At 42.7% G+C, this 15,189-nt stretch overlaps 2 protein-coding genes across 2 annotated transcripts in view; one reads left to right on the top strand and one right to left on the bottom strand.

The window, feature by feature from the left end:
- The first annotated feature begins 990 nt into the window (after positions 1-990).
- LOC129108866 (homeobox protein DBX1-B-like) lies at positions 991-5,273 on the top strand. The gene is made up of 4 exons (XM_054620789.1): positions 991-1,360; positions 1,994-2,077; positions 4,602-4,789; positions 4,986-5,273. Exons 1-4 carry the CDS (start codon positions 991-993, stop codon positions 5,271-5,273), a joined length of 930 nt encoding a protein of 309 aa, XP_054476764.1.
- A 1,550-nt stretch (positions 5,274-6,823) lies between these two features.
- Positions 6,824-15,189, bottom strand: part of ckap5 (cytoskeleton associated protein 5) — a 38,749-nt gene continuing 30,383 nt past the window's right edge. The window contains 11 exon segments of the mRNA XM_054619305.1: positions 6,824-8,794; positions 9,764-9,885; positions 9,964-10,123; positions 10,300-10,383; positions 10,539-10,676; positions 10,755-10,943; positions 11,017-11,089; positions 11,252-11,439; positions 11,532-11,711; positions 12,386-12,506; positions 12,634-12,807. Coding sequence (XP_054475280.1) covers positions 8,537-8,794; positions 9,764-9,885; positions 9,964-10,123; positions 10,300-10,383; positions 10,539-10,676; positions 10,755-10,943; positions 11,017-11,089; positions 11,252-11,439; positions 11,532-11,711; positions 12,386-12,506; positions 12,634-12,807 — 1,687 coding nt within the window. The 3' untranslated portion in view covers positions 6,824-8,536.

Below are 15,189 nucleotides of genomic sequence, written 5' to 3'. Positions count from 1 at the left end.
GTGTTCTGTCATTCTGAACTTTGACTCATTTTACACAGGGGGACATTCAGACGATCACATGATCAAAGGCCACCAGAACAGAGCTGACTTTAAGTCTCCCCCCCTTCAATCGTTTTAAGTGGAAAAAAGCCTGTCTCCAACTTGTAGACTATTTGATGAGGAATGATGATGATGATGATGATGATGATGATGATGATGATGATGACGCAATGGCGACACAACAAAGCTGTATTCATGTGGAAAAATAGGTGCTGTGATTTTTGGGTAAATCCAACCAAATGGTCCTCCTTAAAGCTCCTTTTTTGTATTATTATTATTCAGTTGTTCAAAATATTTGAAACCTGGGATGTCATTGTCTGAATACAGGCCTGTGAAAAAAAATACTAGTTCTGTGTATTCCTGTCTGGACCGAACATTTCGTGCAAGGATAAATGCTGCATTCATACGTTAGTCAATGGGGTCTAGTTTTTCAGAGAATTCTTCAACAGTAAGAACACAGTTTTACAACTATCACAAATAATCCACTGGCTCAGAAGTAAAACACCTTGGACAAAAACTAAAGGAGTCCTCCTGTTCACGTGATGCATCTAATATATCATTAGTGCAATAATGACATTTATGTATGGAGCCAATAAATCAAAGAGATCAAACCAGGAGGGTGATGTCATTGTTATCGACTGATGTCCAATCCCAAAAGAATCAGAGGACCGTTGACCAACCCCCTCGGCCGGCTTTACTGTTCAAAGAGAAATCAGGCCGAGGCTGAGGGCTGAACTTGTCCGCGTGCACACGTGCACGTGCCTGAGTGTGTGTGTGTGTGTGTGTTAGTGCGTAGAAGTGACTCCCTTGTATAAAATCTCTCCAAGAGGGCGCAGAGACGCACAGTGCGCAGAGTGATCGTGTCTTTAGGTCCCTCTTTATTTTTTCCCTCAAAGCATCTCTGAAAACAAACAAAACAAAAAGTTGGAAACTTTTCCAGATCGGACAACCATGATGTTTCCCTGCAGCGCTCTGCCGCCTCCTCTGTACCCTGGCTTACTGCGTCCCGCTGCGGCTCTCTCCTCGTCCCTCAACCGCTCTTACCACTCTGGCTTCCTGGTAGAGGATCTCCTCCGACTGAGCCAGCCGGTCAGCTGCATACATAGGACTTTCTCTTCCAGAAGTCCCGGGGACGTTTTCCCGCTCAGCGTGGGACCGGGCGGCCCTCCCCGGGCGTTAGAACCCGGCGCAGAGCGCTCTGTGCTGCAGAGCTCCGGGCAGCCGAACCGCAGCAGCCCCGGCTCTCCGCAGACTGCCTGCCCGGACTCCGGCTACCTGAAGTTCGGCGTTAGTGCGATACTGGCACCGTCGACACGGAGCGGTGAGCATGAGGCCATTATACTGGACCATGATGATGATGATGATGGAGATGATAGATAAATAGCCTATTCGTATTATTCGTATTAGGGTTGCTGCTGCTGTTAGTAGCCACTAAAATATGACAAAATATGTATTTTTATCATTATTATTGTCGTTGATATTTTTTTTTTTATAACTATTCTTTTTTACAAGTAGTATTAACAATAGTAGTAGTAGTATTTTCAAAATCTCACAATAGCCTATGCAATGTCAACTCCACAGAGGACAGCTCTGCAAACTCCGGCTCCTCTCACACTATTGCTGACAGATTGACAAAATAATTTCGATAACAATAATAATACATTTTATTTAGGAAGCGCCTCGACTACATAGACAGAGTTCAGGCCCAGTAAAAAAGTAGGCCAATAAATTGACTGCTGAGGTGCATCAGAAACAATTTTTAAATGTTATGTTATCATTTTTTTCCCAATCAATTCTGTCTCCCATGGCCAAGTTATTAAAATAAGGGGATATTTAAATGTTCCTTATGTTCCCTATCATTGTGATATATTTCTGTTGTCTGTGTTTTTTTCCTGTTCATGTTATGAAATATCAGCACAGTCAATGTGTTTGCTTTTTTCCACTCTCTCCTCAGTCCAGAGTCTTCAGACCAAGTCCTTTCCTCTGCCTTTCTTTGATGGAGGCCTTCATCCTTTCATCAGAGCTTCCTTTTTCACAGGTTGGTGGACTGAGAGTGTCATTCTGATCTCTTCGAGATTAAGATCTATTTTACAAGTGTTACGTTGTTGGACAAGCCCCCAATTGTTAAGTTCCCCGATAAAGGTCTAGGGGATGAGAGGAGTAACAAACGTCATGGGCAACGGATGAATCAACAAAATAATAATTTATTGATGTTAATCTGAAATGCTTACAATACAACAACTGAAAACTACTTTCTTAAAAAAAGGAAAGTGACACTTACTAACAATAGTAACATTAACCTCAAAAGATCACAATATGAAACAATCTAACTTGCACGCTACTAACACCAGCCCACAGGGCTCGAGCAAAGGAGATCACCAAATCTACAACACACACACACACACACACACACACACACACACACACACACACACACACACACACACACACACACACACACACACACAGCTTGTCCACTGCCACTTGGCCCACTGGTTGTCTGTCTGCATCACCCAGCCTCTTAACCACCATGGCCCTGATCGGTGATTGAGCCCAGCCGCGTACGCTCACACTCTGCAGCTAGTAGGGAGGGAAAAAGAGGAACCTGAAGCCACACTGGGGAGAGAAAGCAGAGATAGAGAGCAGAGAGAATACACAACCAGCACTTAAAAACCCTATCTTTCACAGTCCTAACACTAAACACTAATACTCATATTAGAACTAATAATACACATGATTGGCACTGAACCGAGGAACATTTCAGACTGATATTGATTAGTATATTAAGGAATTATTCCATGGATATACCTGATTCATACTCGGCTTTAATACAATGAATGGTTATCTCTAACCAAAGTGACACCTGTACACACAGATCACACTTATGTGGCAGAAAACATTAGAAAAAGCTTTAACTGAATGATTTGACAGCTTGTGAAAGGGTATGAGCTCCACATTTTACCAGCTGATGTGGATGCTGATGTGGATGCTGATGCTGCTGATGATGATGATAATGACGTGGTTCCAGCCGTTGTCAGCCTTTTAGCATGGGAATTCCCCGGACAGCTTGGAATCAGCTCCGCCAATTTGAAGGTCTATTTAGGCGACGCACTGACTGCTGACATTAGCACCAGTTGTCCCAATCTACAAATTAGTCCGGTTTGTCACGCTCTAAACATATCAGTGCTGTTTGTCACGCTATAAATGTGAGGCGGGTTTCTTCCCAGCTCAGGAACTCAGCGCCTCTTCAAGCGCCTTCGTTTTCCCACCAAGCCCCTCTGCAACCCCACAAAGATCCTTAACCGTGACCAATGGGAGCCCAAACCACACACACACACACACACACACACACACACACACACACACACACACACACACACACACAAACACACACATACACACACTCTCTCACACACACACATCTTGATTTGATTTATTATCAAATATTGTCTATCATATTAATAAATAGTACAAACATCAAGACGTAGAGAGAGTAGGCTTGATGAGATCCACAGTGAGGAGCCCTCAGCTGTGTCGTTATACTGACCTGTCTTTAATGGGCCTGTAATATACTGGCCTGTCCACGGCCTTTTCCACTCTGTTCATTACAACACAATCCCTTTTCTCTGTGCATTTGCAGCCCATACAATCCTCCTTCATGCCTCATTAGAGGCAGTGTGGGCTGAGCTTTGGAGAGCCCGTCTCATTAGCATAGCCTCTGTTTCCACCGCTGGACAAATTGGGGCTTTTTAACGCCAGATTTCAGGCAGAACAAGTATATCACGTTTAGCATCAGGGAGCTTCTGTGCTGATGACAGAAACAAGAAGGGATGACTCTTTTCTGAGGTCACTGAGGAATGTAGAAGTTTAGCAGAACTTCTCAAAACAAGTAAATAAGTATAATTAAACAAATTGATGCAAATAAATGGTAATTTATTAATTGTACAATGAATTGTTGAATGGAACTATTTCATCTTTTGCTGGGGATACTAATCACTCACTAATCACTCCAATCATCCCAATAGCTGTTGGCATCATAATGGCTGTAATAAATCCAGAATGACACATTGAAAAAAAACAAAAAAAAACTATCAGTGTGCTTTCTGTGAGATACGATTGATTGTTGATGTATGCAGTAAGGATAAACATAAATCATAAATGTAATGTAAATACCACAGTATAGTTCATAAAGCCATTATCCTCTGCACATGGACAGGTACAGTCCTCACTAAACCATTGCCAGTGACTTCCTACAGAAGTCATGATTGGGAGTTATGAACGTCTCACCTATTTATTGTTTAAGATGTGTGATGAATAAAGTTGTCAACCACCAGACTTCAGAGTACTGTTGTGTAATGACAATGTAGGAACCTTGAACCTCATTTTGATGGTTTGCTATTACTGTAGATCAGAGGTATTCAATTATAATTCAGCGAGGTCCAGCTAGCCAATTGCAGAATGCACAATGACAGCTATTATCTAATGTTTCCACAGGACAAAATCAGATCATATAGAGGATGGCCTAAGAATCATTTTTGTCCCTTCAGCCTCATCCTCTGTAGTTCCTGTCCCGGGAACCTTTTCATGGCCCCTGGCCCCCAGAGGGAAACCCAGGAGGGGCATGCTGCGGCGGGCGGTGTTCTCAGATCTGCAGAGGAAGGCCCTGGAGAGAACTTTTCAGAGGCAGAAATACATCAGCAAACCAGACAGGAAGAAACTCGCCAGTAAACTGGGACTCAAAGATTCCCAGGTAAGTTACTCATCAAGGACTATTTGATCTTGCCAAATGTACTTCATATAATGAGACACTGATAAGTATTTCATGCCCCTTTGCTCTCATATTGTGTATGTAAAAACTGGTCATTTGGGACCCCAAAGCAGCTGTGAACGAGGTTAGTAGTCGATGAGGTCAGTGACATTCACACACTGTTTTTTTTCCTGTGAAGGTGAAGATCTGGTTTCAGAACCGCAGGATGAAATGGAGGAACTCCAAAGAGAGGGAGCTGCTGTCCACAGGTGGTTGTCGCCAGCAGACCCTCCCCACCAAAACCAACCCACACCCAGACCTCACTGATGTAGGCAGCACCCACTGCCACAGGCTGGACAGCCATGAGTCACGTCTTAACCAACAGCATCATCATCATCACCACCACCACCATCTTTCCTCTCCGTCAGAGTCCGCCAAACAGTCGGAGCTCTCAGAGTCAGACAGCGAAGAAATCACTGTGTCATAAGTTTCAGACTTCTGGTTAGACTCTGAAAAAGACCCCGTCAGCTGTGAAGGATGACTCGACAAAAACTGGTGAATGGAGGTGAATACCACAAGTGCTTGAATCTGCTCTGTACATAGCTCTATTTACTCAGCCTTTACCCTCTGTGCCATACGTCTGTACAGTGTTGTTTATATGACTTGTATATGTAGTCCAGTGTATTGATATACATTAAATAAAGTATACTGAGTTATTTTAGATATTTGTAGATTGAAATGTCTAAAACTCTTAAATATTCAAAGAGTTCCTTCCATACATATTTGTATGGTTTATATTTTCTCAAATAAATCTTGACGAAGTCTCATTTTGTGTTGATGTTTAGTATTCTGCTTCATGAACTCTGTTCTACATGATAGTGTCTTATTTTAAACTAGACATTACAGGCTGTTAGCTACTAGCTTAGCTCTGGTTTAAGGTTGAAGACAGCTAGAACTCGTGTCATCTCTTGTCCTCAGAGGAGATGATGCTTTGTCCACCTAAATGCCACCAGAGGTCAGATGAACTTTAATTTACTGCACATTAATGTTTAAGATCATAGAGTTCAATACAGGCATATATTTCTATAGCTCATATCGTTGAATCATTTTAAAAAAAAGTTTTGCTCATGGTCTTATGATGGAAACCCTATCAAAATGTCAACCGTTGTAATCATAAATCCAGATTAAAAGGTGTCGGTATTGTTACGACTGCAGGGAGAGGTCTACTAATCATCCGACAGACTGAAGGCATAACCATGTTTTAATGAATGCATAGCAAAAGTGCAGAACCTGTGTGACATAAAACTCCTTCCGGCTAGTTTGGCCCGCCTTCAAACAACCTGCTTTCTGGAGGGAGGAGCAAGCGCTACAACGGAGCGTTTCAGAGAGAGGGTGAGAAGAGGTGCTGCAGGACAGCCAGGATGAGGAAAAACAAGGAGGATTATGAGCATTAACGCATGTAAACATGTACAACTGTAACTTGAGATAAAAATATGCACCCAGAAAATAGCATAATAGGTCCTGTTTAAGACACTTTTTCTACATGAAATTATTAACATGTTTTCATGTTGATATTGTAGGCCTTTGGTGCCATAATGTGATGTAAATTATTCTTGATTGACTGAGTGATGTCATTATAGTAGTGCGACCTGATTGGTCCTCATAGGTCTACCAACTTATTTAAGACATGCTCCGTCGTTGTTTTGTAAAGTCCCCTGATGAAGATGAAATGTGCAGGAGTTTTTTTGTTCTGTAAAAGGAAAAGAAAAATCGAAAGCGTGGTTTACATTTTGTACTACCTTGTCATTTGCAAGTGCCTTCATCATTTCAAGTGTTGATTGTAAAAATCAACACACATTCATACACTGATGGCACAGCCCTGCGGAGCAATTTGGGGTGAAGAATCTTGTCGAAGGACACAGACATGGACTAGCGGGGGATCAGACAGCCGTTCTTCTGATTGAGGTCAGACCCGCACCAACACTGAACCACAGTAAAATACAGCTGAAAAAAATGAAAACCGCAAACTCAAAGATGGATTGTTAAAAAAAAACAAAAAACTTTATTGCCATTTTCCACTATGGATTATACAAGGAAAGCAACAATGTTAAACCAGAACTGACATTCAAATTAAACACAAAAACAATGTTATTGTGGTTTTTTTTCCTTCTTTCAGATAACTGACAAGGCCATCATCATCATAAAAACAATGATTTAATTACACAGCAGGTTTGTTAATGGAAACTTTATTTACATGAGAAAATAAAAACAATCAGTGACTTCATGCCGTACTGTTTAAGCCTACACACACACACAACATAATGGCTGCTGTTAAATAAGTGAAGGGAAGTTAGTGGAGGACAGTACGTACAGTATTTACAGCACACCTGTATACAGCTCTGCTTGGTCCGCCTGAATGAAGAGAGGACACATTCTCAGTCCCAATTTGCTCCAAAGCAACAGTGGGTCGCTCTCCAAGTAAAAAGCAGCATTCTTTAACCCTGAACAGACAAGTCTGCAGGTTTAAATCCCATCCAAACACTACAGTTGATCTATTAGAGTACGGTTATGATGAAAAATCAGAAAACGTTTGGCCCTTTTAAATCTGAGGAGGATTTAAAACCATTAACTTTAAACTAATGCGTACTAGAGGGCCTAAAAACGCTTTCAGAATGAAAGTGGACAGACTACCTATGTAACCCTGTTCTAATACTGTTAATAACAACCAGCACCAGCATACACCTGTGGCTTTTAGTTATTTTAACTCCATCGCACGGCTTCATGTCACTGTGGAAATGCAGCTCAACCACTTTGAGGCAGCAAAAATATCTGAAGTTGATAGAAATCAGACACCTTTACTGATTAAGGTTGGTGCTGGAGTTTCAAGCCCTATATGCACTGTGCTCTTAGCCACCAAACAATGATAATTAGACTGATGATCAGATGCTTCCGGTGCTGAGAATTACAAACGGATACTTTGACAGTGTTCAGCCACAAGGGGGCGGTCACATGCTGCATTTACACAGCTACAGGTTGAGTTCTGTATTAGCATCTCTCCATCTAAATCCAGCAGCAGCAATGTTGCACATCATGGTGAATCCGGAAGAAACAACATTACCTGATATTTGTTTTTGTCCTGAAACCACATGAGAAGCACTTCATAACAGTTAAGTGGTTACAACCTTTAAATATGTACAAACATATGTGCAGTGATACAGAAACAGAGGAGGGGAAGTTTACCATTTAATTATCAGAGTGAAAATTGTACATGAGAGAGTAGAGGGTGGGAGCACCCTGAAAGAGAAAGCTGGGGCTGGATGGGACGGGACAGGAGAGGATGGGACAGTTTGTTTATGGAGATGAAACTGTACAGACTGAGAATTACAGCTGACTATGCGATCCTGTACACAACATCAAAGCTCATTGCTAGACTCTGGGAAGTTTGAATAGCACATAAAAACACGTCCATGGTGTCTGAAGTGTGTGTCGAGGCTGAAAGTCTCAATCTGAATGTAATCATCTACATCATACATATCAGATTAGGGTGCGTTTGATGTCTAATAACTTACAGGCACAGTGGGTGGAGTCAGGTTCAAACTTGAGGGCGTGTTTTGTCTGCTACTACCTGGTTTGCTGAACTGCTTCCTATTTCCATCCACCAAAACATGAACATGAACACAGAGCAGATTTTCTACCACCAGCTGAACCCCGCCGGCTCTGAGATGAGACGAGGAGGCGATGTGGTGCTCATTACTGCCGGTTGCTCTTTATCCTCTCCAGACGTTTCTTCAGGTCGTCCAGGTTGGCTGCCGGTGAAGCAGAGCGGGTGTGTGTGTGCGTCGGCGAGTGTGTGTTATGTTCCTGCTGGTACAGCTCTCGGGACTCCTTGAGCTGAGACAGCTTACTGTGGAGCATGTCGGTGGACGAGGCCACCGGCGGCTTGGAGGACAGCAGGGAGGACATGGGAGGTCGCTGCTGAGGCTCGTCCTCGCTGCCACCAACACCCTGCTGCAGGTAGAGACACGGAGACATGAGTCAGCTTCTATTAGGAATATACAGTCAACTTAACCATCACATTCCAAAGTGCTGTTACACTGCATTTATTGATTCACGGATTCACATGGTTTAATCCAAAAAGCTAACAGAGTTATGCTCCAACTGTGTACTGACATTGGACTGATACTGATGTTTCACCAGTAAGTTCACAATAAACCAGCTTCACGTGTTACAGTTTTAAAAACCATCAAAACTGAAAACAGGAAGTTAGTCAGTGCTCTCTGGTGTGATGGTTCAGGTTAGGGTCAGGTGTTTGGTTGTGATGGTTCAGGTGTTTAATTGTGATGGTTCAGGTGTTTAGTTGTGATGGTTCAGGTGTTTAGTTGTGATGGTTCAGGTGTTTAGTTGTGATGGTTCAGGTGTTTAGTTGTGATGGTTCAGGTGTTTAGTTGTGATGGGTTAGGTTTTGGGTTAAAACGTGGCATTCGGATTGAATACCACGAGGGGCACGGGCACACAGGGACCATCTATTTAAAATACCATTACCGCTGTTCATGATATAAATGTGTCGTTTTATTCTGCTGTTTAGTTCATTCTTCGTCTCCCCCATGTATAGCTTCTGGCAAGCTCCACATTTCACCGCATATACCAGATTTCTAGTTGTGGGTTTAAAATTAGTGTTCAAGTTAAAACCAGTCCTTGTGTAAGGATTAAAAATTTGGGGGTGATGAATTAACTCAATTTCCGAATCTCGAAGCACTCCCTTTTTATTTTTTTAAATTTGTGTGGACCAGGAGATCCTTTACATTTTTATTTCTCCGGTAAGCGGAGTTCATGCGGCACCCCCCTAAAAGTTAGTTGTGATGGTTTAGGTTATGGTTCAGGTGTTTAGTTGTGATGGTTCAGGGTAAGAGACCAGGGAACGCATAACGTCAATGAGTGTCCTCATGAAGACAGAGGTACTGGGACGGGTGCGAGTACCTTGGAGTTGTTTTCCAGTCCTTGTCTCTGTCTGAGGATCTTGAGTCTCTCATAGTAAACGGCTGGTTTCAGCTCTTCATTGTTGCTGCTCAGACTGAAGTCCACGCCATGCTGAGGGATCACTGCAGAGACACGGACGCGTTACTATACAGTGCCGGCTTCAGTGTGACCAAAGAACCGGTGCCAGCTCACAGTTTTACCTGCTGAGGTCTGGATGCGAGTCTTACCCTCCCTCTCAGACTCGATCATACGGAGGCCTCGCTCCACGTAGCTCTGGAAGAACTGGGAAGTGTTTTTAAGGAAGGGCTCCAGGTCTGCGTCCGAGTACTTCTGTTTGTACTCGTACAACTCCGTCAAACCCTGAGAAGAAGATCGGATACATTACTGAATGTTCTCCAATCCATCCGTCATAATAATCATTTGTTTTCTCTGTGAAGTTTTTAAAAAGATAACTGTAATAGAAAACATTGCCTTTAAGCTTGAAATTGCAACAACTAGTACACTTGGAATGATTTGAAGAATGGAGCGGAGCTGACCTCTTTGGTGTTCTCCTTGGAGCCGATCTTCTTGAAGATTTCAGACAGAATGTCGCTGACCTTTGCCTTTGACATCCGATCCTCCTGGGGGGAAAACACAAAAGGACAGATTCCCGTTACATCAGAATTCATTTGGAAACACTGTCATCCCAAAAACGACAATACAGAGTTTGTGTAAATTCTTGACCAAAACAACGGCCACTAAAGTGTGTGTTGTGTATTTTGTATGTGTTGCTCACCGTACGCAGACCAGTCTTCTCGTTGCCACGGTCACTCTTGAGTCCTGAGAGGTTTCCAGAGTGTTTGACCACCCGCCTCAGATGGGCCTCCAACTCCGACTCATTACGATTCTCTATCATTGAGAGGTGGTCCAGGATCTGTTCAGAAATAGATATAGTTATCATAGCAGAACAATAACTCTAATAATATGATGGGATAGATTTTGCGTGCGTTACCTTGGCCCCTGTGAGCTTGCAGAGTGTGTGTAACAGAGTCTTGAGGGTTCTGTGTGGAACGTCACTCTTGAGCTGCTTGAGTTTCTCTTTGGGGAAAATCTTCATGAAGTTGTGAACGTCCAGTAAGATCCGGTCCAGGTTGATGTTGTTGATGGTCTCTGGGAGAAAGCGGATAATCCTCCACAGACACTGAACAGACACAAACCGAGCAGTCAGTAAACGGACAGCGGGGTCAGTATGGGGACGTGGAGACACTCCTTACCTTCATGACCAGCTCAGAGAACATAGGAGGGGCTGTCGTGACCAAACTGTCCTGAAGCAAAACCAGCAGAGCACTGCAGAGACACAGGAAAGCAAGGATTTAGTTCAGACGAATTCTCTCTTCCCTCACTGAGTCAGGTAAGACTCAGAGGTCTATTACTTGTGTATTTATTTAATGAATGAATGAATGAAGTACTGGGTGGTTTGGAATAATGTTTCTGTTTCTTCACACTAACCTGATCATGTTGGTCTGGTCAGACTTCTCCAGAACCCGAGTCACCAGCAGGTTGACTGATCTGATGACCTGCTGTCCATCTTCTATGTCCTCCACTCTGCCATCCAGCATCAGCGTTATCACACCGTGCATCAGGTCCTTCAACACACCCATAGATGCCTCTCGGGCCAAGGACTCCATAGAGAACAACTAATACAAAGAGAATGTCTCCTCAGCATCGGCATCATCATACAACCTCACCCATGCAGTTACTGACGCATCACGTTAGCATATTGACTCACAGAGAGCATGTTTCCTATGATGCAGCTGTACAGTTTGATGATGTCCTTCTTGTCCAGCCGCTCATCAGCCATGTGTGTGCTGTAGATGAGCCTCAACTGCATGAAGGTCGCAATAAGGAACTGATCAATGTGTCCCGACATGACTTCTGCTTTGTCCTCCTGCCGCAACACCTCGTCGATCTACGGGGACAAACCACACTTTTGATGCCACCTCGAAGCATCTGTGATGGATATTTCAAATGCAACAATGCATCATGTGACAATATCAAAGGGGTCCCTCTGCTTTATGGAGCGGATTTTCAGCTCATTGTTTAGCCATCTGGCCTACAGCTTTACAGTAGCAGCAGGCAGCTGTTTTCAGAAAACCAAAAAAGGCTCTAAAAACATAGTGGACATTACCGGTTCAGCACCAAACAGACACAATAAGTAACTGGTGAACAAAGTGGAGCATTTGGCAGCATTCTGACGCCCTTTACATTCCCCCCCGATGCAAATTCAACAACCGGATGGTATTTTTGTTTTAGCTGATGATTGTAATCAAACAAACCTCAGATCTGTTTTACCTAATTTCGGCCAGGATGTGTACATCTCCACCAGGGGAAACAATACGCTGACCATTAGATCATCTTTCCCTGCTCCTGCTGCCTACATAAGCCCAGCTGATTAAATGGGCCAACCATCAGAAAAAATCTGTTAAAGTGTGGACAGATGAAGCTACAGCTGCTCTACAGGACCGTTGGATGTTTTCTAGCTCTAGTAATTGCAATAATGGCAGCAGACATCAAACACAAACCCAAGCTTCAAAACATCCCTTCATCAGTGATGCCAAAAATGCCATCTTCATATTTTCATACCTGTGCCAGTGCTTGTATGCTGTTGTTAATGTCACCGCTGGCCACCTGAGAGATGACAAAGTTGATGGTGGAGGCTGTGCTGTTGTGGAGGTCATCAAAGTGTGGAGAGACTGAACGCATCCTTTGAACACATGAACACTTACAATATTAATCAAGTTTTTTTTTTTCCACTGTAGCTTTACTTTCTATCTGATCTGCGTATTTGCTTCAGTGTCTGTCAGTCAGGTTGTGTTTCAGGGTGCGCTTACTTGGGTTCAGGGATCATGATGGGCTCCAGCAGCTCGTCCAGCTTGTGTTGGACGAGGTCCGGCAGCTCACACACTCTGCTCTGGTCCATCTCAATCATGTCCAGGTCTAGCTGGAACTCCTTAGGGATGGAGGGGTGGGAGGACTCACTGTGCTGGGCGTTCTGACGGGCTTGGCTAGATGGATAGGATAGATGTGTAGATGGGAGGGACAGTATATTTAGTCCAGTCTATTATCGATCAGTGCCTTTAAGCTTCAGTCCTGACTGACACAAGCTTTTACATATTAGTTTGAGAATCTATGACAGTATGAGGGTTTATCCGACAGCTCTCAGTCTAATGTCAGTGTATTCAGTGCAAGGAGGTCAGTTAAAAACAAGGATAAAAAGTTTTGGATCCTCATATTGCATAATACTTTTATTGAGAATCAATTCCATTTTTAAGAAGCATAATTTCCCCTTTTTGGCTTCGAAAACCATCAATATCCAATTCCAATGCGTTTAACAGCCTTTAACAGTCAGACAATAGTCAAATGTTTAAATGAGTTAATAGCTTTTGTGGCTTTACCCTCCAGTGCATCCCTGCTCTTTGCATAAAAATAATCTGTTTAAAAAGACCCAATATTACAGGGCCCGAGTGACTGGCCTAATCTTTTCCAAATTATAGTTGGACTTTCAGGACTGGAGCTGATCAGAACTGATCTAAAACCAACATTAAGCATCTGTATCCTTTAAAAATGAGGGGAAAACACTGAAAAACTAACTTTAGATTTGTAATAAACAAAAGCATTTTGTTTCAATGATTCTTTGCCCCATTAATGAATACAATTGTTGCTACTTGCTGTTATGAATAAAAATCCATCCCACTGCTATCAGCATCACCCAGGATGAGGAAAAAGCCTTGCTGTTCACACAAGAAGTGCATCGAACAGTGACTCCTAACCCTGGGTACGAGCTGAACCGTTCCTCCTGAACCTGTGTAGGAAACGAACAGTGACTCCTAAATCTGGGGCTGCCAACAAATACCATAGCCAGGGTTGAGGCTGACCCTGAGGAAGAACGTGAATGTGTGCAATTTAAACGCAGTTTGTTAATAAATGCCTGCTCTCTGCCGACACAGATAAACTAGCCATGCTTCAGTGGGTTAATTAGCTAACGTTAGCATAGCAAGTCATGGCCAAGGTTTATAGAGCTAGACAGACAATGATCATAGTCTTCTGGTCCTAAAGTGACAGTGTGTCAGGTGTTGTTACCATTAAAATGCTGCACTAGTTTATACACTATAGTAAGTATACAGGCACATCTCTACCATGGACCTTACTTAAAAATTGTGCACACACAACTAGGTGTTTTTTGTTCACAACACATCAAATTTGGAGCACAACAATACACTATGACAACCACATAAAAACAATCTCATTATCAGTGTCGTTACGTATAGTTGTTGCGTTTCATAAATTCAGCTTTCAAAACTAAAGAACCAACCAAAATTGTTGTTAATTATAAAAAAGGTAAAAAACATAAAAATAAGAAGTGGCCTTCAATGGGTGCCTTCAATGTTTTTTTTTGCAAATGTCAAAAAGCAAATGTTTGAGAATACAAAGTGTCCCTATATTGCTAGCTGGCAGCAAAAGCAAAGGACAGTAGGTCTCATTTCCTGGTACGGTATAAACATACATAAGGGACGAAGGGATGAAGAGGGAAGTGGAAGTGACAGCTGGACATCATGACCATTAGTCTGCTGCTTTACCTACCATGTGAAGAAGCATGACTAAACATCAACGTCACAGCATGCATTTTAGTTCATTAGTCTTTTGAACAATGAGAAATTACAGTTAGATGAGTTAGATGATTGCATTCAGGGGAGGGTTCCTACAATGATAACATGTAGAAAAGAGGGGCGAGGAGAAAGAGGTACTCACATCCTATACGTGCGATACATTATTCTGCTCCAGAAGAGAACGTAAGCGGAGCAGAAAAAGGAGGAAATCACACAGGAAGAAATAATGAAGGGTTAAGAGACAGACGGGAAGAAGACAGCAGGCCGCTTTCACAGACACAGTGGATAGGATTTTATGTGCCAATTTTCCTTTAAAACAAGTATCTGTGAGAGCAACCCAACATGCAATGACTAAAACACGACAAGAAGAGGAGAGATTAGTTGCGAGCAAAACACAAACATTCAAAAGATTTAGAGCATGCATCTAACCACAGTCCTCAGCTTTTAGATTGATGTTATGTTTCTGACAGAATGGAGGACATGCCTATGAAAATCAGCTGTAAGAGTTGGGTTTTAGTGGTTCAAGACAATTCATGTCCAAAGGCGAGACTTTCTAACTGCACTAATTTAAAAGCATGCCTTTTGTCTTCTACCTGTCAAATGATTGAATGAAAGTTTCCTTTACTGACCAACATCAGTGGTAATGTTGAAACAGACGTTGTGTGTGTGTGTGTGTGTGTGTGTGTGTGTGTGTGTGTGTGTGTGTGTGTGTGTGTGTGTGTGTGTGTGTGTGTGTGTGTGTGTGTGTGTGTGTGTCAAAAGGCATAGATAGTTACATCA

This window comes from Anoplopoma fimbria, chromosome 19 (assembly GCF_027596085.1).
Source record: "Anoplopoma fimbria isolate UVic2021 breed Golden Eagle Sablefish chromosome 19, Afim_UVic_2022, whole genome shotgun sequence".
Classification (NCBI taxonomy): domain Eukaryota; kingdom Metazoa; phylum Chordata; class Actinopteri; order Perciformes; family Anoplopomatidae; genus Anoplopoma; species Anoplopoma fimbria.
Note: the sequence above shows the minus strand (reverse complement) of the source record. Positions and strands in the feature narration are given on the sequence as shown.

Coding starts and splice junctions, on each gene's coding strand:
- LOC129108866 (XM_054620789.1), top strand. CDS start 991: ATGATGTTTCCCTGCAGCGCTCTGCCGCCTCCTCTGTACCCTGGCTTA. Junction 1,361..1,993: donor GGCACCGTCGACACGGAGCG/GTGAGCATGAGG, acceptor CTCTCTCCTCAG/TCCAGAGTCTTCAGACCAAG. Junction 2,078..4,601: donor CAGAGCTTCCTTTTTCACAG/GTTGGTGGACTG, acceptor CATCCTCTGTAG/TTCCTGTCCCGGGAACCTTT.